Below are 26,414 nucleotides of genomic sequence, written 5' to 3' on the forward strand. Positions count from 1 at the left end.
GATTTTTTGTATTTTTATTACATTCATTTTCATTACATTTATTCCCTCCCCGGATACACAAGGAAAGTCACCAGACCCTCTGCTCTCTGGATGCTGGAGATCTGCAGTAACATGACTGCAGCAGTTCTCTGATCCTCAGCATCTCACTACACTGGCCCACCCCTGCCCCCAAACTACCTCATGCTTTATGTTAAATCAAACACCAACACGGGACACACAGACACAACCTGAAAGGCCCCTCTATGGATGAATGGTGCACACAGCATGGCCCTGCAGACAGGGCACAACCGTGCAGCGTAAGGAAAGCACTGGACACACGACAGCATGCTCAAAGTAGAGGATGATATTCAAGGAGGAGCTATACCCAAGTTCATGGCACCTTGGCTCTTCTTATGCTCCCTTCACATCTGCATTTAATTATTTGACCCTTGAGGTGAGCTGGCACCTGGAAGCCACTTTGGCTGAGCCTCTGAATAGATGAGGAAGCCTGTGAAGGTGATGTACTTGCCATGGTTGCTGTAGGCACCATAGCCATCGTGCTGATGGCTGTAGAGCCAAACGGTGTCCCCGTATTGCAGAGGCAGCATGATACTCTGGCTCTGCATCTCCCTCCTCTTGGAGTGGTTGTCATCATAGATCATGGCCTGCACCTCATTGTGGTTCTTCATCAGTTTCACTGACATAGTCTTAAAGGGCATTTTGCCAATGGTGAAGGAGAAATAGTATGCACCAGGTATACGGCATGTGAAGATGCCAGTGGAGGAATTGAAATCTTTTCCAATGTTCACGAACTCTGTATCAAACGTGATTGGCTCGTGCTGGGTTTGTTTCTCATCTGTCCCCAGGAGACTTTGTGAGCGGGCAACAGAAAACGCAGAGCGAGGGTCTTGTACCCTGTTTGGTTGATCAGACAACACGTGTCGCTGTGAAGCTTCATTCTGCTCTCTGGGAAGTTGCTGAATTGTGTGAGGGTATGGCCCAAGCTCTTGAGAGCTAAGAGCATTCTGGAAGAAGGCAGAAGTGTCTGGATAGATCAGGTAGCCATTGAAAGTTGTATAGGGGCCCACGTTGCTGTAAAGAGCGTACTTGGGATCTCCATGTAAACGCAGCCAAACTGTGTCCCCGTAGTCAAGCTGCAGCATGGCACTCTGACTGGCCACCTTCCGTTCCTTGCGGTGATGCTCATCATAGACAATTACCTGCACCTCATTCTTGTTTCTCATCAGCATGACAGACAAGTTTTTCTTCGGGTATTTCCCAACGGTGAAGGAGAAGTAGTAGGCTCCAGGTATCCGGCAGCGGAACAATCCAGTCTTGGGGTCAAAATCATTGCCGATATTCACATACACTTTGTCAAAGGTAATAACCATCTCAGAGCTCCCTTCCATGCTGCTGGTTCTGGCCACAGAGAAAGCAGAGCGAAATTCAGCACTGGTGTCTGCTGGGAAGCCATCTGTAGGAAGAAAAATCATGCAGCAAAGGAGGCCAAAGATGATCTGAACGTTCAGTGTCACCATTGTATCTGAAAGAAAAAAGAAGCATATTTTAGCAGGAACAGCATCAATTTACAGCTCACACAGCAGTTGAAATCCAGGCCTGAATCTAGCTAAGTAGATATGAAGATCTATGTCCAAATATGGAGAAGTTTCCAGTGCGTTCTCTGAGCAGTGTGTGGGACCATACCTGAGTTCAGATCCCAGCACCACTTTTGTATTTTCCTAGTGAGAGCTAGACCTTTTTAAACCTGTATTCAGGGAAAGAAGAAGAATCTTCTCCTTTGAAAGCCTGACTATCCTACAGCTTGTCTGAAAAACACCATGTTGCTCACACTGCAGAGGGATCTCAGAGCTTGCTGGGGCTTTGCCAGAGCTCCCTTTTGTTGTGCCTTTTTTTATTCATAAGACCAAGGATGGAACAAAGCCCTACACAAACCCTGTATTATACAACTGAGATACAGCTGAAGGGCAGGGAGAAGAGGACATATGCTCTAGAGATTCTCATGCAGATGCCATTGCCTTGCAGTGCAGTAGCTGTTTCACAGGATGTGGAAGCTGGAGGCCAAGCAAGTTGTTAGATCCCATTATTCCAACATGAATCTGTGAAGAGTATAAAGAAATATGAAGAAGAAGGAATGTTTAGGGAAGGAAGGAAATTGAGAAAATTGTTGAAATAATAGAAAAAAAAAGAAGGAAACCAAAATGATAAGTTAAAGGAAAGTCTCCTAAAGTGTATAGTTCCTGAGAGAAAACTGAAATACCAAAAATGGGGAAACAACTCCCTAAATGGATAATAGATCAGACATAAAAACTTCTGTGACCCCTAAAAAAGAGGGTTAAGTTAGGAGCTAATAGGGTTTTCTGCTTCTATGTTCTGTGAATTTCTTTTTTTTTTTTGGACTGAGGCCAAAAATTATCTATTAGCGCTTTCAGGCTGGAAACAAAACTGCCAGTCATTCCAGTGAGAAGCTTCTCTTTCTGTCACCTCTCTGTGCTTATTAAAATATCATTCAGGCTAGGAGGCAAATGTCTGGTTTGCAGTCTGCTCCATCTGTCACCCCAAAACTGGTGCCTTGCCAGCCTGCAAACAATGAATTCACAGACCAGCAGAACAGAAGCAAAACATGCAACTCATTGGGGGGGGAGGGATGAAGACAAATCCTGCATTAAAAAGGATAAAGGGGTAAATATTTGAATCATCTGAGATGGCCTAGTAATAGAAGTAAAGCAGACAGAAACCACATAGACTGTGAGGTGGCAATGGGATCCTGCTTTGGCAAGATGTGATACCTAGAATCACTCACCAGCAGGAATTCAGCTTGACCCCAGTCCTTGCTCTTTTACACTTAAGAACAAAGCTGAAATGTGAGGTGCAGCTTTGATACATAAGAACCCAAGAATGAATTAAATTTTCACTTAATTACATGAAAATGGCACACTAGCAAAGACTAAAAGAAATATCCGTCCATGTCCCAGTTTTACTTTAGATCACTTCTCTCACAGAAAACTGTAGCAGGGCTCTCAGCCTAGAAAGGCTTGTAAGTTTATCAGTGAAGGGCTGAGCAAGGAGAGTTTGCTGTTCAGTGGAGCAAAGATGGGCTGCTGATCAGTGATAACACTGAGCAAGGATAACACTGCTTTTCTTAGTGCTGAAGAATGCTGTGTCCAGCTTGACCAAACTACCACCCCCACCACAAGGACATGCAAGACTGAGGCTCCTTCCTGGGAGCAGCAAGGATGTGCAGGTCCTGATAAGGAAGTGAGGGTCAGAAGTGTTGAAGAGAAGAAACTAAAAAGCTGCCAACACATTTTTTTCAGCACAAATAATATTTTGCTGAGTAAGCCTTAGAACACATAATCTAAAAAATGTGTATTTTGAATGCATGTTAAGGTCAATCACTTTATACCATAAAAGGCCAGTGCCACTTTCTCACAGCAAAGATTTCTAGCATACATCCCTAAGGTGTGTGAAGATCCTTCCCTTCAGTGGGGACACTCCTCAAGGTTATTCCTTGAGGTTGAATGAAAGAGATTTTCCCAGTTGTTGGTATGAATAAGTAACATCAATCTCTGCTTAACAATTATTCTGCTACTTTTGAGTATAATTGCTTTAACATAATTGCTTCAAAAACAGTGCACTAAACTAGTTGTTATAGCTATCCATACTGTGTAGTAAATAATTCTGATTAAGCTTTTTTCCCCCCAATCATTATTGCAATAAGTTTAAATAAATAATTGATTTTATTTATATAAATATTTCTGGTTTGCCATCCTTAATTCTGCGGGACAAAGTTGTATAAAAGCTCAATTACACCTGTGTAATTCTTTAGATATAAACAACTGACTAAGTCTGGGGCTAAGACTGTATCCAGGTGCACCTCAGCTCCTCTCTGAGAAAGAATTTAGAAAGTCAGGGAGTCCTTTCTGTACCTTGTGGCTTCTGTTTGTGAAGGGAGGGCTTCTCTAATAAACTTTGTCCAAAGCTTCCATTCTGCCTGTGACACCTCAGTATTTTCCTCCATGCCCCTGAATTCAGAATGTTTTTCCTGACCTAGCCAGCTCCTTCCAGCCTGCACTGATGGTTGCTGAGAGAGCTGACTGATGTCATTTTGAGGCCAGTCTCTATCATCTTTGAAAGGTGATGGAGATCAAAGCAGGTCCCTGCTGACTGGAGAAAGGCAATGTGGCACCCATCTTCAGAAAGGACAAGTGGCACTACATGTGAAACTACGGGGTGGTTGACCAGTTAGCCCCTCACTTTGGTCCCTGAGAAAACCATGGAATGTTCTTCTTAGAACATATTTCTAGTCAAAGGACATGTAATTTAGCACATGTTATTTAATTGAGCATAGACTGTGTCTAATCAAACTGATTGCCTTCTTGTGGGAAGAGAGCAGCAGATGTCACCTGCATTTTAGCAAGGCTTTTGTTACAGTCTCCCACAGCATTCCTCTCTGCAAATTGTGATATTAGATATGTGGACTACTAGAAAAGTGAAAAACTGACTGTATTATCAGGCCTGAGAACTAGTATTTCATGTTTAATTTGAGGTGTCCTCTTCAATATCATTTATCGATGTCCTGAGAAGGAGAAAGAATGCCCACTGATCAAGACTGTAGATGACATCAAAACAGATGGTTGACCAATATGCTTGGAGGTACAGCTTCTGTTCAGAGGGACCTAGACAGGCTGGTGGAATGGATGGAAAAGAAATTCACTGAGGATAAATGCAAAATGCTGTACTTGGACGGACTAACCTGTATGTTGGTAGAGACTGGTGACTGACTGGCTGGGAGTCTGTCTGAAAAGGCTCTGAAGAGGATCTAGGGGTCCAGGAGAACAGTAATTTGTACCTGAGATGGTGCTGTGCCCTGCAGGCACTGGAGGCTTACAGCACTCTGGAGTGCATCAGCAGATCACAGCCAGGAACCACAGGCTGCGATTATTTCTCTTTAGCTGGCACTTGAGTGACTCCAGAAGAGGGCAGCCAAGTTGGCTAAGGTCTGGATCATCTGCCCTGTGAGGAGAGGATGATTGAACTGGGCTTGTTTAGCACAGAAAAGAGAAAACTTCGGGAGGACATAGCAGCAGCCTTCCAGCACCTTCAGTGGTTCCTGAGACAACAGTGAGAGGTACTGCACTGATGGGCATGGTGGAAGAATAAGAGACAATGGTCATCAAATCCAAAGGGGAAGACTCAGACCAGATATAAGCAAAATAATTCCATGATGAGGCAACTAAGAATGTAACAGTTTGCCCAAAGAGATTGTGATATCTCTGCCCTGGGAAGTTTACAAACAAGACTGGATTAAGATGTGAGCAGCCTGGTCTGCACTCAGTGTTGGCCCTGCCTTCAGCAGGAACTTGGACTAGAGACCTACTACACCATGATTCCTGATTCTGTAACTGAATCCCACAGCTACTGCCTTCTCACAGTTAAAATTCACTCACTAATAACCCTAGCCCTGGCACTTACATGGAATTAACCAGCTAACGGCAGGTCTAGATAGATTATTTTCCATCCAGCAAACTGAAACATTTTCAATGGAACTATTAATCCATAGCTAAGTGTCACACATCTGCTTCCATGCTGTCTTTTTTTTCCTTACTTTGTAGTTTATGTGTTCCTCAGGTCAATGACTCTCTCTCTTCCCATGTCTGTACAGCATTTGGCTACTGCTGCCATTTAAACAATAATAATAGACCCTAATATCCCACCAAGAACTAAATCCCAAACCGTCACACTCGTAAGCTCAGCTTCTGGTTCAGCAGTATTATCTTTGCAGAGTGCTATATCTAACATGGCAGGCTCATTCCAGCTTTCAGCTTAGAAAACCAAGCCCTAAAGGCAACTTTATAAGGGCTATTCAATGTTTCTGATTCGTACTCATTCATTGTTATTCCAGTGAGCACCATGGTGTGGCTGCACGAAGAACGAGGATGACTGTGACATGGCTGTATGCTCTTGAGAAAACAAATGACAGGGAAGGATTTGGCATTTGCATTTTTACCAACCAGCCTGCTCCTCTAAAATGCTGCCTGTGCTCCAGACCTTGCTCAGTATATCCAGGAGTCAGGGAGGATACTGCAAGCACATCACTGCTGGCCAAAAATCACAGAAAGACAAAACAGCTTAATAAACTGTGTAGTGAATCTGACCTTATGATTCTTCAAATGACCACTATCCTTGTTTCTGTTTGAAAGCTAATTTCTCTGTGATAAGGTCACTATTAAATGTTGGATCACTCAATACAGTTGCAAAGACCCTCTGCTGCTGCTGTCCCTTGCTTATCAGCTCTTTTCAAAAACAAGTAGTTTAAATAAGGCAGTTAATTATGCTGCGTTTCCATTAGCAAGTTGTTTCCTTGACAGCTCCCACTCACCACTTTCAGCACTATTTATGTTCTTTTAAAAATAATTTAGAAAGTATCTAATAACTGCCTCTCACACTAAAGCAGTCTAAGAATAATTTGCCAATCATTAGGGAGACTCATCTAGCTGCAGGGGTGCCATAAACAGAGGCAACTCAAGAGAACTTTTGCATTTGAGTACTGTCATAGTAATTCTGAAAGACAAAGCTGCCAAAATGCCCTGTTGCTCCCCCCAAAATTGTTTCTGGTGCCCAAGTCTCTTTTACTGGTGTAGTTTTCTTCTGGCAGGGAAGAGATAGCACCGGGGATGTGAAGCTGGCCATGGACACTGTGGCATCACCTTAGGTTCATGCTATGACAGAAGCTCTAAAACTGAAGAGTGATGTGAAAGACCCAGGCTAGAGATGGAAAGTGGGACTTCAGCATGTGGCAGCTGTGTTATTCTCATTACATTTACATATGAATTAGGGCCCTTTGTGCCCTACCCTTCCATTCCTTACTGTCCCAACACCACAGAAGCATGCAATGAAGCTAAGTACACCCAAGGGATAAACTACGTATGCTACTGCATCTACTCTAGGCAGTACCAGCAGGGACAGCAGCCCACAGAGAAGTCAAGAAACTAATTTTGGAATAGGAGGCACAAAACACATGATACAGCTGAACAATTCTCAAGGTCACTGGCATTAAATTAGTGACCTGAAAAGAAGAGGCTAAAGTGGTACTGACTCAGATAGCAGAACACGAGCTGCAAAACTTTCTTGAAAAGAAAGTCAGAATTCACCATTTGCATGACCCAGGAAATTTTAATAGTTTTGTGTTTGCTGGAGGTGATTTTTCTGTCCTGGAACAGAATCAATCCACCAGTGAAAAGACAATTAGTTTTACTCTTCTATTGAGACACATGGATTTACAAAAGGACATTCAACAATAGAAAGGTCACCCCATTTCTACACTTGCAGGACAGACCTACTTGTGAAACCCACAAGGGTTTTCTTTTTATTCCAAAATATTAATTATCCAGATTCCCTAGTCCTACCTTATGCAAGAGTCCTTTAATTTCAGTGGGAGTTTTGCCAGGAATATCACTGAAGAATGAGATATGAAACAAAATTGAAGCAGTATGGTTGGATCAGCTGATACTAAAAGGTTTTTTAAATCCTGTAAGCTGCAGGAGCAAAGCCCTGCTCTTCCTAGCTCTCACCCTAATATTTAAGGACAGCTGCAAATGTTTCAATTATTTGAATCAGTGAAAGCCTTGGTAATGAATATCCTTCTTGAACTATAGTTAGTAAGATTTTTTTTCCCAAGATACCACATACTGTCTGTTCCACTCATCCAGTACAGATTAAGAGCATCAGATAATGATGCAAATGCAGCGGTTCTTCCAACATCAAAGAGAAATTAATTGTAGCACATCCTCAAAAGCAAAATCTGTATAAAGAGTACACGAGTAACAAAATCAGTGATTCACTTACAGCTCTGGCCTTTCTCTGCTTTTGATGAATGTGGTTTTTTTTAACTCTGGCACAATCCTGGGAGGCAAGACATTGTCCAAAGCATTCAGGATGCCTTTTGGAAACGGTAAGTCACGCTTTGAATGACAGACATGTATGGAATTAATATAGAAAGTGTTTAATTTTGAATGTTTCCTTGAGTCAAGGGAGAGTCCTTTAACATAATAAACCAGCTTCTGTGTGCTTAAAGATCTGTGGAGAGGCAAAAATTATTTTCAAGTGCCTCAACTCCAACCATATTCAGGAAAAGGAAATGGAGAGACTTTTTTGGCAGGAGCCACTACTGTTAGCCCGCATTTCAGAATATGAATTAAGCCTGCTATTTCAACTGAAGCCCTAAAAACTCTTTTAAGCTAAAATGATGTTATGTAAAATGATGTAAATTCACTGACCAAAAGGAAAACACGAGAGTTCTGGCATTAAGATTTTTCTCCTTTAACAACATTCGAGAAAATTTGTCATACACATTTGAAGTGCCAGGATTACACACTGCATCTGCCATTTTGGCTACTATGTATATTTAAAAATACATTAATTTAGACAGACAAAATGGTGTTTTAGTAGAGAAGATGGCTGAATAAACCCCAGGTGGGAGCAAGGAGTTACCCCAGCAAACGAATGCTTTAAGATGTAAACATTTTTTCACATGCTTTTCTAAATGAACACATTACACAAATCCAACCATCCACCACATACACACTGCTCAAGAAAACAGGACTAAAACTTCAAAGCAAAGAAACATACTCCAACACTGGTCAGAAGTGGAAGAACAGAAAACATTGCTAGAACATTTGAGTTTAAACTGTACTTCATAGAATGTGTTGAATACTATAAAGTTGTTTTGCACATGCAGTTAAACCAACTGTTGATAAGCAATCATTGAAATTACACCAGTAATAAATAGTGAAAAAACTAGTCATTGCTGGGAAGGAGTTCAGTGACAAACAGCTTCTGTGAAAGCAGAGGCCAGATGAGACTGGAAACCACATCTTGAGAAAACCAGAAGTCTGTTGCTGTGCAGTGTTTATTTACCACTGCTACCTTTAGACATAAAACACTGAGACCATTTCAACAGTGGGAATTTTCACATGGATCCCATTACAGTTACAGTAATGCTAAAGTTAGACCACCTCTTTTCTCACTCCCAAACATAATTTCCTTTTTTAAACTGGTTCATGAGTGCATTTCTTTTACCTGGTGTGCACAAGAGATGCTGAGACTGTGCAATAAGGCTTTATTGGAGCATCCCATCTCTCCAAGCAGGAACCATATTGCTGCACCAGAAGGCAGATCACACTGGCATAAAGGATTAACAAAGAGTCTGGCCTGGAACACCAGGAGGTATTTTGATAGGTAAAAGAAAGTATCTGACACTTTGGCAGTGATACCATAAAGATCTCAGTTAAGACAGTGAGAGAGGAAGGCCCCAAAGGCAGACTGCACACTACAAACAAATTCTAGAGAGAGAGGACTCAGAGAAGTCAGAGGATGGAGTAGAGGGCAATTTCCTTGTTCCAGGTGGCGGGGCTAGAAGCCACATAGCAGGAGGACTTTCCCACAAAAGTTCTGGGTTTTTTTGCCTGTGGAGGTAAAACCATGTGAAGCATAAGGACACTGCCAGAGAGACTGTACCAGTACCCCTACTGGGATAACAGACACTTTATGAGAAAGAATGCTGAGTGCAGTTCAGTGCAGTTCAGGCTATTCCAAAGGCAGAATGATTCTTTAAAAATGAACAAGACTTATTTACGGGGGTTTTATTTTAAGCTTCTCACCTGGTTTAAGATATTTAAACGTAATATCCTGGATGTGGATATTAAAGATATTTGAGTGAGTCCAGAGGAGGGCCACAAAGATAACCAGAGGGCTGGAGCACCTCTTCTCTGAAGATTGGCTGAGAAAGCTGGATTTGTTCAGCTTAGAGAAGGCTTCAGGGTGACCTTATTGCAGCCTTCCAGTACCTAAAGGGCTACAAGAAAGCAGAAGAGGGACTTGTCACAAGGTCATGTAGAGATCGTATGAGGGGGAATGGCTTTAAACTGAAAGAGGGTAGGTTCAAATTAGATATTTATAAAAAAATCTTTATTGTAAGGGTGGTGAAACACTGGAACAAGTTGCCCAGAGAGTTGTGGATGCCTCATCCCTGGAAGTGTTCAAGGCCAGGTTGGATGGGATTTGGAACAACCTGGTCTAGTGCAAGGTGTTCTTGCCCATGGCAGGGGGGGTTGGAACTAAAGGATCTCTAAGGTCCCTTCCAATCCAAATCACTACACGATTCTATGATTCTATGAAATAAAATGGTTTTATTTCATCATCAGACAAAACTGGAATGAACAAGCACGACCCAGTTGGTACCACAGCAGTGCTAAAGGAGAAGGTGAAGAGGAAGGTAATGACTATACAAATGAGAGACTCTCAAGAGGCAAAGAGGAAGAAAATTTAGAAGTGTTTACAGAAGACTTTTCTGGGTTGGAGACAAAAACTGGGAACCTAAGGAAAACGCAGACGGGTTCAGCATCACAGACTACTGTCATAATTTTTCTCTTTTAGTAAGAGTTTGTACAGGAAAAAGATACATGTTTTTTCCCAATAACTTATGAAGCATGGAGACTTTAAAGGGTTCATACAGAAAGAAAAACTGTTTAGAAAGCCCCACTGATCACAAACTTATTAGGGCTTTCCGGAAGTGGCAGGATAGTTCACATCCTTGGGGACATTTGAAAAAAAAAATCTCTGCTTTGAACTCAGTTGCATAAACTGAGCTGTGAGTGCCAAAGTGGAAACACTAGGTAGGCAGAATGACATTGGAATCAGTACTCTGGAATCAACTCGAATTCTAGCCCCTTTATTCTTTCTGTTTTACTGTTACACATCATGACTTTTTCTAGCAGTTTTTCTACACTACTCCCAGTGAAGTGAAGTTTTGCTCTCAGGAAAATCTCTACTCCCTCTGCTAACAAATGAAAGTCCAGCAAGAGTTGAGAGACCATCAGTAGGTGTTTACTATAGGTAAATTTACCTACGGTATAGATAGATATTTGTCTTTTTTCGAACCACAGTTTCCTCTATGCACCTAAGGAAGTTTCCTTCACCCTCCAATCACGCCCACCAGAAGAGGAGGCTCCTGGGCTGTTCTCAGAGCTGATGCTGTATTTGTCAATTTTCTTTAAATCCTTAGTTGTAACAAATACTTAGAGACATTAAAGTAAAGGTCATCAAGATGAGAGTAAGTATTCCAGTTAAACACAGGCTGTACAGACTTTCCTTCCTGTTCCATGTTGCCTTCCACTTCTATTCACATTCCCAGTCATCCAGCAGCATGGTGTAGCACCATCAGCTGGGCAACATCTTGCAGTGATTCTTTCATGTTCTTCTCTCATTTCCTCACAAAGAATGAGAACAACTGTTAATAGTAGGTTTATTTGTCCAGGACCTAATAGGAACCTGTGGAACCTGAGCCCCACAAAGATGTATCAAAGAGGAAAGCAATTTTGACTGTCTCTGCATTACAGGAATTGAAACTTTTGTGTTACACGTTCCTGTTGAAGACTGTTGTACTTGAAATTGTGATGATATTACAAGAGATATTGGAACCTGTGGTGTGCTCTAGAGGCTTGTTCATTGTCCTCTCTGTAATGGTTTTATGTCTTCAATTTTCTTTCTGTAGGTCTGTGCTCTTGCACTTTGTATCAGCCAATATATGATTTTAATTTAACTGCAATGTAAGGTCCCAATCAAACAAAGAACAAGTTTTAGACTTTTCTTTTCTGTTTTCTTTTATAGCTGCATAGCTACACCTTCTCTCTCTTTCTCACTTCAGTGGGCAAATAATCATCATTCTTTCATGGAACTCTGCACCTGCAGAAGTTGCTTTCAAACCCTTCCTCCACTCACTGGAATGTTGCCCTCCAGTCATTTCTCTAAGACTTGCCACATCACCCACCTAACAGCTAGAGGGAATATGCTGGTTCTTGCTGGTTGATCATCAAATCTCAAGTTAGGATGAACCTGTGGAGTCCAGTAGTAGTCCCCTATGGGAACTAATGGATAGCTGAGTGCCAGCTGGGATTACATGCCATGACAGAAAAAAACCCCCTTTTTGTTTTATAATTATGTCTGAACTCACTGTCTGCTATGAGCTGATTTAGCAATCCAAAAATTTTCACAGGTTGGGTGAATCTGGTCCCCATCCTGATTACTTGCAGTTAACAGAAAACTTTCAGAAAGGATGAGATTAGTTTTACTTTGCTTGATAAATCAACTTCTAACACTGTGTTTTATCAATGGAAACATTGCTTTGGTCATTTTATCCACCAAAGGCTACACTACAATATATCCTGAGAAAATGTCACATGCCATTGACTAGTGTTCTCTGACAGTAGGCTTTGCAAATCCATCTGAAAAAACTCTTCATGTACTGGGGCATTTTCCTACAGGAATGCTCCTTTCCTTGTGAGTTCTTTAGCTTGTCTTGACAGGTAAGTCAGGAAAACATGCTGTCTTTTAACATCTGCCATCACACTCAGCCAAAACACCACATTCATTTCTTTTCAAGCCCTGCTGTTTCATTACTGTAAAGAAACTCAGAGAACACTGAATTGAACTGCAGTGCTGCTCTTCACTGTCAACATGCTGCAACATCTCAATTTGAAAATTCACTGAGCTCTAGTTTAGTGAAGAAGGTGATAAAAGGCATTAAGATCCATGTATCTTTCATCTCTGCTCTGGCATTTTCATTTCTGCCCCTCCTCCTGCTGGGTCAGGACACAGACCTGGAGCCAGAGAACAAGCATCATGCACTCAGCAGAGGCCAGTATTATTCCAGAATGAAAACTCTGTGTGGGGATAAAGGGGTGTCAGTCAAAGTCCACATGTGCTAATGAGTCTTTTTTCTGGTCCTGGTCTCCAACTGTCTAACAGGATCATAGAATCATAGAATTCTTTGGGTTGGAAGACATCTTAAAGATCATCTAGTTCCAACCTTCCGTCATGGGCATGGACACCCTCCACTAGACCTGGTTGCTCAGACCCCCATCCAACCTGGCCTTGAGCACTTGCAAGGATGGACATTCACAACCTCTCCGGGCAACCTCTTCCAGTGCTTCATCACCCTCACAGGAAAGAATTTCTTCCTATTATCCATGATAATCCTGTTGTTTTTGTACCCAGTGAATTGGTAGACAGATCAAGAAACAATCATTGAAAGAATAATCACTGCCTGTGACTACTCTCATTTTTGTTACCAGACACTGTCTTGAGATAGAGACTTCCCGTATGGAACAGAAGTTCTTGATGAACAATGAAATTCTTCAATACATATAGTGATCTTCAATATCAATTGTTTTTAATGAATCAGATTTATCCAATACTTGTCCCAGTAGGACTCTTTCTTTTATATCTACAGATACACAATTAAAAGTAGCAAAGTAAATCAGCAGGGTTAGTAATTGTCATGCTTATTAATACTGACACTTCACAACCAGCAATGTGTAGTTCCCCATTTTTGGGAGTCTTACCTGCCAAATTCCTTGTGACAAGACCTCTCTGAGGACAATCTATAGACAGCTGCAACCTGAGCGCTTTCAAGTTTTTAGCTATTTTACTAGCAATTATTTCTCAGAAGGCTAGAGCTGTTGCAAATGAGACAACCCAAGGCTGTGAATTGATATTTGATATCTTCAGGAAAACCACAGTTTCTGCTTCCACTTTTAAAACACTGAGCATATTTTGGTCCATTGATTTAATCAGCTTGTCATCTTTTTCAACAGGGAACTGTGAAGTTCCTCCCCAACACCCTCTATAAGTCAAGTTTTCACTTCACAAGTTTTTGAACCTGGATTTTTCTGTGACAGTCTGACACAGAGGTGCTGCCGCCTACAAGGCAGAATCTACTGCCCTGGATGGAGGGACAGAGAGAAGCATTTGCTGAACAATGCCCTCAGTACACATATACCTTTACAAAGTTTTTCCAATATCTGCTTTCTAGCTTTATATCGTTTCCAGTGTATAAAAAATGGCAGTCCCCTCATAATGGCAGCAGAAATGCTTGTGTGACTATTTCTGTAAAACTCCATCTGCACTGGGGAGCTACTGGTAAAAGGCTTTGGCATTACCACCAAAAAGCGCTGCTGGACACTGCTGTTCCCTCATCAGCTGCTCATTCACAGTGAGGAAGTGCTCAGTGCCTATCAAGTGCTCACAGATTCCTGGCTCACGCGTGTGACCAGCCAGTTTTCTCCCAGGCAAAATTGCCTTTGACAGCTTGAAGCTGATGCCTCTGATTTTGCTCACAGGAAAATAATTTTGTTAAAATACTGAAATAACAACTGAAGCAATGCTTTGGCAGGTTTTACCTGACTTTTAGACCCTAGCTGAACATAACATAAAGAACATGAAGGATATGGCTGCTCTGAACCCTGTTATGCAGATGCTTCATTTAAAGCAGGCTTGGATATCATTACTTTGCATTAAGTACAGAGCTCATACTGAAAGTAGGGCCATTTGCAGCAGCCTACACAATTTCCTCACAACCACACTGAGAAATTCCAGTCATGTACCCGAAACCCAAATGTTCATATTCAGTTCATATTTCAAGACAGTGCTTCCTCTATTCAAATTCTTTCAGTCCCCTACCTTCCTTGTAGCTACTTCTGTCTAACACCTCTCCTTTTCAAGACAATTATCAACATTTTTCACTAGGAGAAACATTTACCATCTGCAGAATCCCCACCAGCATGTTTAATATTTTTCTGCACAGCCTGTCTCAGATTTCCTCCCAAGTTTCCTAGAGAATAACCCCCTCACCTTGTTGCCTCCTTCTAAGAGTAAAAATAGGATTTTTTTACATTAGCTATATTTTCTTTATTACCTTCCAGAGCCACCTTGTTCTAAAGCTAAACTTTCTTAGCATTGGATCCCAGTAAGGCTTCTTTTGGATACCCTTTGTGTCTCTCAAATAAAGAGTGTTTCATACACTCCTATGAGAAGTAAAGACAGTAAAGGGAAGGATGAGAAGAGAAATGAGGAAATAAACTCAGGCAAAGTGGTACAAGCTGATGTGAAGCACTGCTCAGTCCTTGAGTGGAAGGGATGTGAATTCACTTTGAAATATCTGGGGCATCAAGTGACTGGCTTTCTAAGCATATAATTATTTTTCCCAAGGCATTCCCACAGTAATGCAAGATGGGGGGAGGGGGAAAATCCATCGCAGCTTATATAGTGTCATGGTTTGTGCTCATGTGTCCCAGAGTAAATAAAAAATGAGGATTTCCATCAATTTATGGATAATTCCAGCCTAAGAGTGTTTAAATTACAAGAGATTGTTATGCTAGTATGTTCACTGAGCAACAGCTCCATGAAAACAGGCTAGTAAAAAGTGCAGCCAAATTTTCATTTTCTCCTTGTCTTGTTCATTCAACACAGATTCTTCCCAGCAGTTGCTTTGTAGCCTTTCAGTCCTAGGGAGTACCTGTTTTCATAGAAAAAATTCCCTATTGCCTGCTTGATATAAAAACACTTCCACTCCTCCCGGTACATCTTTAACTTCTCTAAGACCTTTTCTTTTTGTCTGAGTGACAAGGTCTAAAGCCTGAGGAGAGAGAAAAATCCCTCTCCCTTTAGAAGATTAAAAAATTATTTGGTTGGACTCAGAATGTGTTCTATTCAGGATCTTATGTGCAGCCCACCACTGCAGCATCCAAAAGAGTTGATCTCTTTCTTCTTTCTACCTGTCTCCTCAGAGAGATCCAGGATTTTTCATCATGCACAGGGGACTGTCTGTTCATTTATATTAAACAATATATGTTAAACCATGAATACTACAGGACCTAGATTTTCTCTCCCTGGAGAAATGCCTAAAAATATAAATCATGGGACTATGTTTTATTTTATTCCTATTCTGAATTCCATGATTTTATTTTTTTTTACCTCTAAAAACCATTTTTGGACTGCAACCTTTCATTCAAGGAATAAAATACCAGAAGAGTTGTATTTTCAGTTCAGGTAATTTTACTAACTGCTAATCTTCATTAATTTTTCTTCTTCCATAGCACTGTTTTCAGCATTCACAGACTCAGTCAAGCATCTGCTCCAGAGAAATCAGAATGTCCCATTCCTTCCTTTTTCTTCCAAAAAGAGAGATCTCTTCTGTCTTCTGGTAAGCTCTTACTCTTCTTTCAGGCTTTTTTCAGAAAGAGCTGGTCTGTGGTCTTGTTGCTGTGATATACCCCTGTATATCAGACAAACATCAGAACAGGGCCAGCAGACTTCTTTCATTTAATTTACACGAAATGATCACGTTGCCTTCATAAAATGATAGAAGAATGGTCTAGAGGAGAACTTTAGACATTAAACAGTCCAGGGTGCTTTCCCATGATAGGATCACTAGCCTTATTGGATTCTTCACAGATGATTGTCTAAGCTGTTCTTAAAATGTCATCAGAATCTCCCTAGATCAAATATTTGACAGTTTTTATTGTCTTAGGTCCTGGAAGATTATTCTCTTAGTTTAAAATAATCATCCTTTCTGCTGCTTCTTGCTTTCTACTCCATCCACCATGAGCCCAAAGAAAAGATCATTCCCTCTGCTATTTTTTATCTGAAGACTGTTATATTCCCCTGTCAAATTTCTGGTCTAAAAATTACAGTTATTTCAAATCATCTTGCAGGTCACATTTTTCTGACCTGTGATGAGTCCTGCTGCCCACCTCTGGACTCCCTCTGATTGAATTGCACCTGTCTCAAAGTGCAGTAATCAAAACTTTGCCCAGCCTCCAAGATGAGGCTTTAGCCTCAGAGCAAAAGGATTACTTCACGTCTTCCAGACCTCCATGTCTTTTACATATCCTAGCAAGATGTTTGCCTTCATTTGCAACAGCATGACACTGACTCATGTTCAGCTTGTGATCTATCATAACAGATTCTTTTCTGCATAGTTGCAACCTAGTCATTTACTTCTGTCTTGTACTTATGTGGTTGGTAATTTCTTCCTTATTGTAGTACTTTGTATTTATCCCTACTGAACTTCATTCTACTCTTTTCCTAGAAGTTCTTCCAATTTGTTGGAAAATTTTTGAATTCTAATCTTTTCCTCCAGCATATTTCGAGTGTCACAGTTTTCTGTCCCTGGAAAATGTGATATACCCACTCCTTACATTACCATCCAGGTCCTGTAAGAAAACACTGACCAAAAGCAGATCCAGGACACCCCAACACAGCTACTGTGTCAGTGTTAAGCAGCTTGTGGCCTCTCTGAAGGACTGGCACATACTAAAAGCATACAGATTATGAGCTCTGAATCTTCTGATATTATTTAAAGAAGACCTGCCTGTTCAGATAATCATGTTTTCCCAGTTATAGCCTCCTTCACCTGCTATGCCCCACACCTCACCAAAGAAAATATTCGCATTAATGTGCAACCATAGTGAAGAATCTCAACTTTTACATTAAAAAAATCCAAAACCCAAATGAAATCTCTCACTCTTATTCTACAAATAGCCTTTAATAGGTAAACTGAACAAAAGCCAATTCTGTTAGAACCTGCTGGAATACTGACAAAACAAATGGGAAAGATGTGACCATTTCTCTTCGTAGATTTAAGGATATACTATAAATGTCCTAATTTATTACATTCACTGGAGTTACAACAGCAGCATATGCTTTGAGGGCAGCACCAGGGGAGCTGGCTGATTTCAGTGGATTGAACATTTCCCTTGCATCTGCTCTTGACCAATGACTGCAGGATCTTTTCCTCGGAGCATAAACGCCAGCCATGGCAGTCACAAGCAGGCACATCGCAGACAGTAAGCCTTTGTGTACATTGGAATAAAGATGATCTGGTATTCCTCCTGACAACAGAGGCTTAACTCTCTCATCTAGCCCCGACTCTTATTCCAGTAGTCACTACCACAGAGTCCCCAGATTCCTTAACCCAATCTGGATAGTTTTCCTGGCACTGTGGCTGAGGCCCTGTCACAGCAGAAAACATGCATGGTGTGAATTAACCAGCTGGAGGGTAAAGAGGGAGAAATAGGGCTTTATGAATTTTCATCGTTTCACTGTTTGCACTGTTTTTAGTAATCAATTATTAGCCCCGGGAGTAATCCCTTACTACTTGCTCTGTGATCATCTGATTCTGGCAGTGTTACCTCTGCTGGAAACCTCAGACCTTTGATTAGATGCAGCAGGAATTCCTCCTTTGTTCTTTAACCTGTCTGGAGGAAGCATGCAACTAGAGAGAAGCTTTACAGGGACAAGAAAGAACTCAGGGGTAGACCTGGTATTGAGGGAGCACCAGCAGCACAGCAGTGGTGTAGTACTGGCTTATCTCATTTGAACCTCATGCAAATTCCCTTATCTAGGAGACACAAAAGGTACAGGAAAGCTGGAAGGAAAAACAAAGTCCTGGCTTTACTTCCACTTGGATTGGTCGACCAACAGGATCTTTACCATATTTCTGAGTGCCAAATGAGAAGTAAGAGGCTTTTAATTTCTAGTGGGTGAAAATCAGAGCCAGTATTTCAAATGTTTTAAGATGAACTATCAAATGACCAAGCCTTAATGTCTTCCAAGACAGTATAAAGAACCTCACCCCTACAGACCAGTCAATAAACTGTAATTCAGTGAAACATAATTTTCCTTAACTGTGTACCTTGGAATAGAATGCAGTTTCATACTTTGGTGATTTAAAAAGGTGGCTGAATGGAAGATTTCTGGAGTAAAACCCACCAAATCCTAAAATCTGACCTCAGATGCTGATAACAAAGTCCTAGACTTCAGCATCTGTAAGACTCTAGCAATTTTAAACCCTCTTTTTCTCTCTATTCTTTTGCCTAAGAGTCAATGCAGAGATGAGTATCTTTTGGAGGGAGATGTTTCTCAGTTGAAAATATTATACTCTCAGAGGTACTCACTCACTTCCTTGGAAATCTACTGTCACTATCGTATCAGTTCATTTCAACACTTTCTGCCTGTAATTAACCATAAGAATGGGTGAAATTCTGGCACAATGACAGTGATCACTCAGAGGCTCACTGCACGTCTGCTTTCCGCCAGCACTGGCCTCTTTTTCTTTTGGTCTTCATATTACAGGGTGCTCTGCACAGAAGGTTCAAACTATCTTGTCTCTTTACACCTTTGACATATCATTTTTCTCTGCATGCCTGTGTTCATCTAGGTTACTATTTTACACAAGTGTTCCAAGAGCTGGTGATGAACAAGCCATGTTTCTGCTCTTCCAAAAGACACCTTTTATTAAAATGGAGGCTATAGAAGCTATCCTACACTCCGTGACTACAGGTCACAGGATAGTTATCCCATTTTCTCTTAAGTACGCTGCCATTGTGGGCCCACCCAGTCTTCTGTATTTGGAAAACACGAATGGTTCACAGTTTATGAATGCAGAGCACAGCACAGTGGATAGATGATTACACAAGTAAAATATAGACAATAACAACATAACAAAAACATAAATAACAACAAACAGGGTTCCGAGATTTGGCGCCAAATCTCTGGTTCCAATGTATTTTATTTCTGCATCTGCTTCTTCATCTACAAAACAGCAAATGTCTGTAATACCAACAAATTATCAGATTTAAACCAATTCTATATCGAAGCCATAGGTTCTGCATTATGGTAACCAAATGCCCTCTGGAGGCATTGCTTCTTTCAGATGGAAAAGATAGAACTCATCTGTAGAGCATAGTCCACGAACCATTCAGTACCTTGAATTATAGCTTTTTAGAGGGAAACAGAAGGAATGCACAGGGTAATGCTGCTCTACTGGGAATCCTCATTCTTCCTCGGCATACCTCCTAGTGCTACAAATTAACCCTTAAAAATGGCTAGACAAGCAAACAGCTGCCATGTGCCTAGATAGGATTGCAGCCTCACTGGCAAAGTGTTTCAAACTCTTGTTACACATCATGTCCCTGGAGAAGAGAAACTGCAGAAGGTTGCAATAGCATCAGAATGAATAATTGAAGCTCGGCTCATTCAGAATGTGCATAAACGGAAGGGTCACAATGCTGCCTTCTAGTCAGCCGGCAGCGCAGAAACTCACCAGTGCCTAATAGAAACATCATCTGGAGATACTGACCTACTTCTCTAAGAGCTTTTAGGCAGTGGGTTGAGGAGATGACAGTAGGATGGCCAAGTACACAGAGGATTAAGTCATATTATCTAACAGAAAATTGTACATTACAGAATTAGTTGCATATGCTACTCTTGGGAAAACCCTCGGGACTTAGTTCCACCGAGAAACTAGAGATTCATGCAAGATTAATGCTATTTCCCACCTGAGAAACTGTCCCTGTGGGAATTTGCCAGGATGCTCTTCCCCATGGCAAGTCCCTGGGAGATTTTCCTACCTGGGCTCCACGACAAGTGGGGCCAAAATTGCATACCCTTTCCCACACAAAAACTCTACAGCCATTTAATATCGGAAATGAAAGGTGTGAGGGAAGGTAATTCGGGCATTTCCCGCTATTGTCCAGCCGCTCGGTGGGAACGGAAGGAGCGCAGCCCGCCCGGGCGGCCGCCCGCGCCCTGCCCGCCGCCCCGAGGGCCCCGGGCTGGGACACCGCAGCGTGCCCCGAGCGCAGCCCGCCTCCTCCAGGACCACGGCGGCCGCCGCCAGAGCCCTGACGGTCCCTCCGGTCCGCACCGGCGGCCTCCCCTCAGGAGCCGCCGGGGCCGGGCCCGCCCTCGGCCCCACTCCCATCGCCCCTGTCCGAGCGGGGGATCCCATCTCAATCCCCGGCCCTGCAGGCGCAGCCCGGCCCCACCGGTGGTGGCTCCCCCGGCATGGTACCTGCTGCGCCCCGCGGCGGCGGCTCCGCGGCGGCGGGGTCTGAGCGCGGCTGGAGCGCGGTGCGGAGAGCGGGGCCGCGGCGCTGCCTGCGCACTGACAGCTCGGGAGCCGCGGCGGCGGCGGGGGCCGGGGCTGGGAGGGGGGCTCGGGCACCCGGGGCTCCGGCGCCGAATCAGTGACGGGAGGAGGGCCAGGGGGCGGGCGGGAGAGGAGAAGGGGAGGGGGCGGCGGGGCGAGGGGCTTGGAGCCCCTGTCACCGCCGCAGCCCGGGCGGCCTCCGGGAGGCGCCGGCGCCCGCGGGCGCTGCGAGCCGGGGAGCGTGTGGGTGACAGAGCGATGCGGCGGTGTGAGGAAGCCGGGCTGGGCTCCCCGCTGCCTTCCCGGGAGGAGAGGGCGCTGGGAACGGGCGCCGCGGGATTATGCCCTTCATTCAGCACAGCGGCGGCTGAGCGAGGCGGGCGAGCTAGCGGCGCCGCTCCCAGCCCGGGGCACAGGGCAGCGGTGTGGGATCGGCCGGACCGCCGTGGGGTGACAGCGCAGCGCCCTCCAGTCCCGGGCTGAGCCACCCGGGACAGGGCTCCCATCCCGGCGGTCCTCGGTCAGGCCGATGCGGGAGAGGAAACAGCCTTAGCTAGACCAAAGGATGTGACTGGGGGAAGCGACTGGCTTTTGTCTCCCCAAGATCATGTTCATGTCTGACCTTCTGCTCTGGAGATTTGTGAGTCCCAAAGCATGTCTATAGACTAACCATGTTATTTGATTTATCAAAAGCTTATATTGCTCTCTAGAAAGCTTGGCTTGCCTTAGATCGTCACCTATCAACAACATGAGCTACTACTTGTTCCTTTGAAGGCTGACATTGATTTTTTCTGACAGCAAAATAGTAGGCTTTTCACATTCCTGATCTGAGTTGAAGAGCAAATTTGGGGTTTTGTAAAGCATGTTTATTGTTAACTCTGTAAAATCTAATGTTGACTTCCAAAAAGAAGGTTTAAAAACATGAATGTTTAAAAAATGTTCTGGCTTTCCAACACTGAAGGTCTTTCACCCTCCTACATCCCCTTGCTTTGTGAGGAATTTAAATGCCAGCGTACTCACTCAGAGTACAGATGGGGCCCCTAGTAATGTTTCCCCTAGTGGATTGTCCAGCCTTTGTTGCCCTGTGTTGGCATACTCAGCTATCCAATCTCCATCTCCACTTACCCGCTTGTGGCAGACACCAGGACTTTCTCCTGTTGCATTTGAATCAGTTTTCACATAAGACATGTATCAGTCACAAGGCTGATTCTTATAATAGATAGAGAATGGAAAAAAAAAAAGGCAAAAAGCTTTCTTCTGAGAGGAAGAAGACTGACAGATGGAATGACCAGAAAGTAATTTACTCTTTGGTGCGAGGATGCAATTTATGGCATAACAAGAATTTCCTACTGCTCAGTAGCTTGTCTAACATGGTGTGCACATCACATTAAATACCTGCCACCCTGCAAATCCTTCCTAGCTCTGTAACCACCCGATGCTGCATTGTCCCTATGTTATATCTTTTTCCTTCCCTCCTACAGAGCAAGACAAAGGTGTCGATGACAGGCAGAATAAGACATGAGAGAGTTAGAGACTAACCCTCATGTGAGTCTGGTAGCAGCTGTCAGCTGAGCAGAGTATATCCTGGATGGGCTCACATCCAGCTGGTACTGCTGGCTAAACATATTTTGTGCTCTCTTAACAGCTTCTTCACACATTTCAAAGGACAGATTACTCAACACTCAATTTACTGCTTCTGGAGGAATGAATGGATCCACTGACTCCCAGGATATGAGAAAGCTCATCTTGGACATAGACTGGACAAATGTATTCCTTTTAATCATCTAGCAATGATAGCAGTGATGAGTAATTATCAACAGTATGATAAACTGTCCTTCTAAATACCTATGTTGCCACTGGGGTCAAAATGATTGAGTACTAAGTTACTATAGTATTATAAAATAGATGTATATTTTGTGTTGTCCTGTGTAGTCCAGATGAGCTGTGCTCTGTTCTGCCTCTGCCAGACAGTTTTTCTTTCTCCCTGGGGCAATGCTAGTACATGCTTCCTCTGCCCCAGCTGAGGAAAGGCAGAGGGCTGAGAAGAGAACTGTGCTTCCACCCAGTAACAGCTAGTGGATTTACTACATCTCCTTGGAAAGGTGCTGAAACACAGCAGAGCTGCCTTATCTGTGGGCTCCTAGGAAGGAAGCAGAAGGTAGAGGTTTTGTGGGGGGAAAGGAATACACTTCCCAAAACCAGAGAATGGAAAAAGACCTTCTAGTCCCATCTCTTACCATTGCCTTTACTGCAGATGAAAGTCTTCCCCACAAGGACATCTCCCTTGAAGTTCCATGGGTGCATTGGAATGCTTTTTTGGTGTTAGTATTATGAAAATTCTCATGGCATAACTCATCAATAAATGGCAGCCTTGGAAGTGTGAGAATCAGTGTTACAAAGTTCAAGACTCTGTGGATGCTTATTATTTATTTTAAATAAAACTGATTTCAGTCACTTGCACTCATTCACTTCTATTTCACACATTCACTCATGGTCACAAGCACCAAGATGTGTGTGTCTGGTCTGCTCAGGACTGTGTGTGTGACACAGAGGACAGGGGACAGTAGCTACTGAGTCCTTGGCATGCCTCTTAGGTTTGTTTTGATCAGGCACAACAAATCACAATTTTGACAAGCTCTTTCATGACCCCTGGGAGTCAAGCCATCATGGCATGACTATGACCTCAGTTTTGCATTTTTCATCCTCCCTAATTCTTAGGCAAGGCTGCTGACCATCATCTTTGTTTTCTCATTCTGGGTATCTTTATTGCTACCTTCCTGTTGAGAGAAAAGGGGTGGGCCATCTTTGATGTGACTCTGTTGGAGCACAGACCTTCTGGTCTTGATGTATGCATATTCCTTATTACCTGTTTTATTGCTGTTGCTTGTACCCTTGTCAAAAAATATGTACCGTATTTTTAAGCCTTGATCTTTATTTTATCACTATAAAGATAAAAAATGTCAGAGTAAGTAGTGTTTCAAATAAGCCTAAGGATTAAAAAGAATACCTCAAGAATACTTAAAGACTCACTAACAGATAAACTAACTTATAGTGGGACAGTGTAAGGCTAAAATAAATAAACCTCTGTGGTCCATGTATAAAAAATCCTGCATTAGGCTGCTGCTGTTTACTTATTTATTACTAACCTGGAAATGGAATGATCAGGTCTTAGCAGATGATATCGCTTGACTTACAGTGAAGTCTCTCAACAGCAGAGGACAATCAGTGACTATCATGGGTGAATAACTAAAACGATTTTCTGAGACCTACCTGCAAATAGCGTTCTTGGAAATGAAGGGATTTGGTGAGCTCTGTTTTGGTTTGTTTCTTTTCATGGTCTGGGTTTCTATGACTCTAAACAGCCTGCTTAAGAGAGATATGTGTACCATTTCCCTTAGAAGAATTTAAAGCTTGAGCCTTGAGGGTCATTGATCATATCAGGTATCTGGAGTGTGTTGTGGTGGCAGAAAACCAAGCGTAGAGAAATTTTGTGTTGAAATTTGGAGTAGCTCCATCTAGAGAGGTAGATCAGAGGGGAGCTATGATTACCTCTCTAGAGGAGTAGTTCTGTGCCATGTGCATGAATAAGGAGGGAAAAACAGCTGTGATCAGTGCTGGATGTGCTGTGTTTTCCTTTTTTTGCCAATTGAAATAGATTCTGGATGCATGTGGTGCATGCCAGCCTAAGGTATGTTCACGTGAATGAAGTGTAATTCTGCATATAGTGAGAGCAGATTAATATTTCTTGAAAGACTATGTTGGGAATCACTGGCAGGGGTCACAGAGAAAATAGCATCAGGAAAATGTAGAAAAGCTGAAACCTCTGTGACTGACTGGCAAAAAAAAAAATCTGGTAAACACTCAACTTATTGAATAGGTGTTAGACTCCCAGCAAGACACTTACTGAGGAAATTGTCTGGCAAAATGTAACAGAAAATTTCAGGAAGTTCTTGCAAGAAGGTGAGCATTGCAAGAAGGTGCACCTTGCTGCTGGTGACTCCATGGAAAAAAAGGACAGATGAAGTCAACAGCACAGTGATAACAGGGCAGAATGCTCCAATTTTGATGCACTTGGCAGACATGAATGCTGATTTTTTCCACCAGAGAAGCAGCCAGGAACACAAAAAACTGACAACAGTAGAATGTAGAAAAAATATTTTTTGAACTCAGTGTATGGAACACATTAGGCGTCAAAGAATTTAGAGAAATATTTCACTTGTTTGTCTCCTAAAGCTAGAGCCTGAGAAAAAAAAATTTAAAAACCCCAAAACTATTCTTGATGATAAAGAGAATTTTGATACTGACAATACAGGAATGTCAGAATGATTCTCTAGCTAGAATGTTGAGGGTTCACATAACCTATGTGGGAAGGAAGGTGTGATATAATTCTATGAAACTTAAAGTTCTGACAAGCATTTCACAATGACCAAACATGAAAAGAATGTCAAAATTCTCCTGGAAGAAATGAAGTATTTTCCCTTATATTTGAAGAAGTTGGCATATGTCAGAGAGATGTACGACTCTGGATTCCACTGGGACATCTCTAGACACATATACGGGTCTTGTATAAATGCAAGAAGAGATCACCTGACACCACAAACAAATCTATCTCACCCAGTTAGGAGAAACAAGCAAGCAAGCAAGCAAACAGACAAAAAGAAACCCAAACAACAATCAATTTAAAACAGTTTGCCAACAACTAGTTAGTTCCCATCCAACTACCAAAGAAGAAAGCCATCTTTACAGGTATAGGCTTTCCCCTTTCTTTTGCACTCTTTGTTCTTCTTGCTTACAAATATTCTGGAAAATGTATTCCTTGCATATACCAATAGGATACAAGCTGAATATAATAACCAATACTTTAATGTCTCAATTCAATAATACTGACCCAGTATCAGCTTCTAAAGATAGAGATCAGTTAGCATATGCAAGCAGGAAACCTTAACAATACCATTGTAATTGGATCCATTCAGAATCCCAAATAAAACCCTCAAATTTGTAGATGGTAGCTACATAAACAGAAAAGCAATTATTTCCTTAATGCATAAATATTTTAACTAAATTGGTATCCACTGACAACTAAGTTCAAAGTTTTTTTAGTGATAATAAAATTTAACTATTGAAACTCACTGATTTTTTTTACAAAACTATCTTTCATATTCAAATGAAGACCGTATAATTCTCTATTTTAGGCTCATAATAAAACCATTTTGAAATCTTCCTTTCCACAGTGTGTATATCTGTGTATCTCTGGTTTTCCTGCATGTCCCTTGAATTAATTCTGAATGATGTGGGCATTTACCCACAATGCCTAAAATTACTTTTCAGCTCTGAGCTGTTTTCCTAAAAATCTGAATATTAAACCCTCATCCTCTCTCCAAGAGACTAATCAGAACATGTGTCAAAGAAGCTGAGAAAAATCTTTACAGGGTTGATCAATCTGTTCACTAACTAAGTTCTTCAATACTTCAATTTGAAAATGTGCATATTCTCAGAATTCCAACATATTCCTCATTTCTATGTCCATTTAAGATTTGAGATTTCACCTTTTAAAAATTCTGTAAATTGACACATTTTTATTCCTATCAGCTCTTCTTTAGGCATCCTTAGGATTTAAGAACTCTCCTTATTAGTTGAAATTATA

At 42.1% G+C, this 26,414-nt stretch overlaps 1 protein-coding gene across 2 annotated transcripts; it reads right to left on the reverse strand.

The window, feature by feature from the left end:
* On the reverse strand, positions 1 to 20,816 carry C1QTNF4 (C1q and TNF related 4). Of its 2 annotated transcripts, none has more exons than XM_032112745.1 (2): positions 20,693 to 20,816; positions 1 to 1,522 (listed from the first exon to the last, which is right to left on the reverse strand). In XM_032112745.1, exon 2 carries the CDS (start codon positions 1,515 to 1,517, stop codon positions 414 to 416), a length of 1,104 nt encoding a protein of 367 aa, XP_031968636.1. In that variant the 5' UTR covers positions 1,518 to 1,522; positions 20,693 to 20,816; the 3' UTR covers positions 1 to 413. The 2 variants fall into 2 exon arrangements, with proteins under 2 accessions (XP_031968636.1, XP_031968637.1); XM_032112746.1 differs by lacking the exon at positions 20,693 to 20,816 and adding an exon at positions 9,660 to 9,853.
* Between the last annotated feature and the right edge of the window lie 5,598 nt (positions 20,817 to 26,414).

Source organism: Corvus moneduloides, chromosome 6, assembly GCF_009650955.1.
Source record: "Corvus moneduloides isolate bCorMon1 chromosome 6, bCorMon1.pri, whole genome shotgun sequence".
In the NCBI taxonomy this organism is placed as follows: domain Eukaryota; kingdom Metazoa; phylum Chordata; class Aves; order Passeriformes; family Corvidae; genus Corvus; species Corvus moneduloides.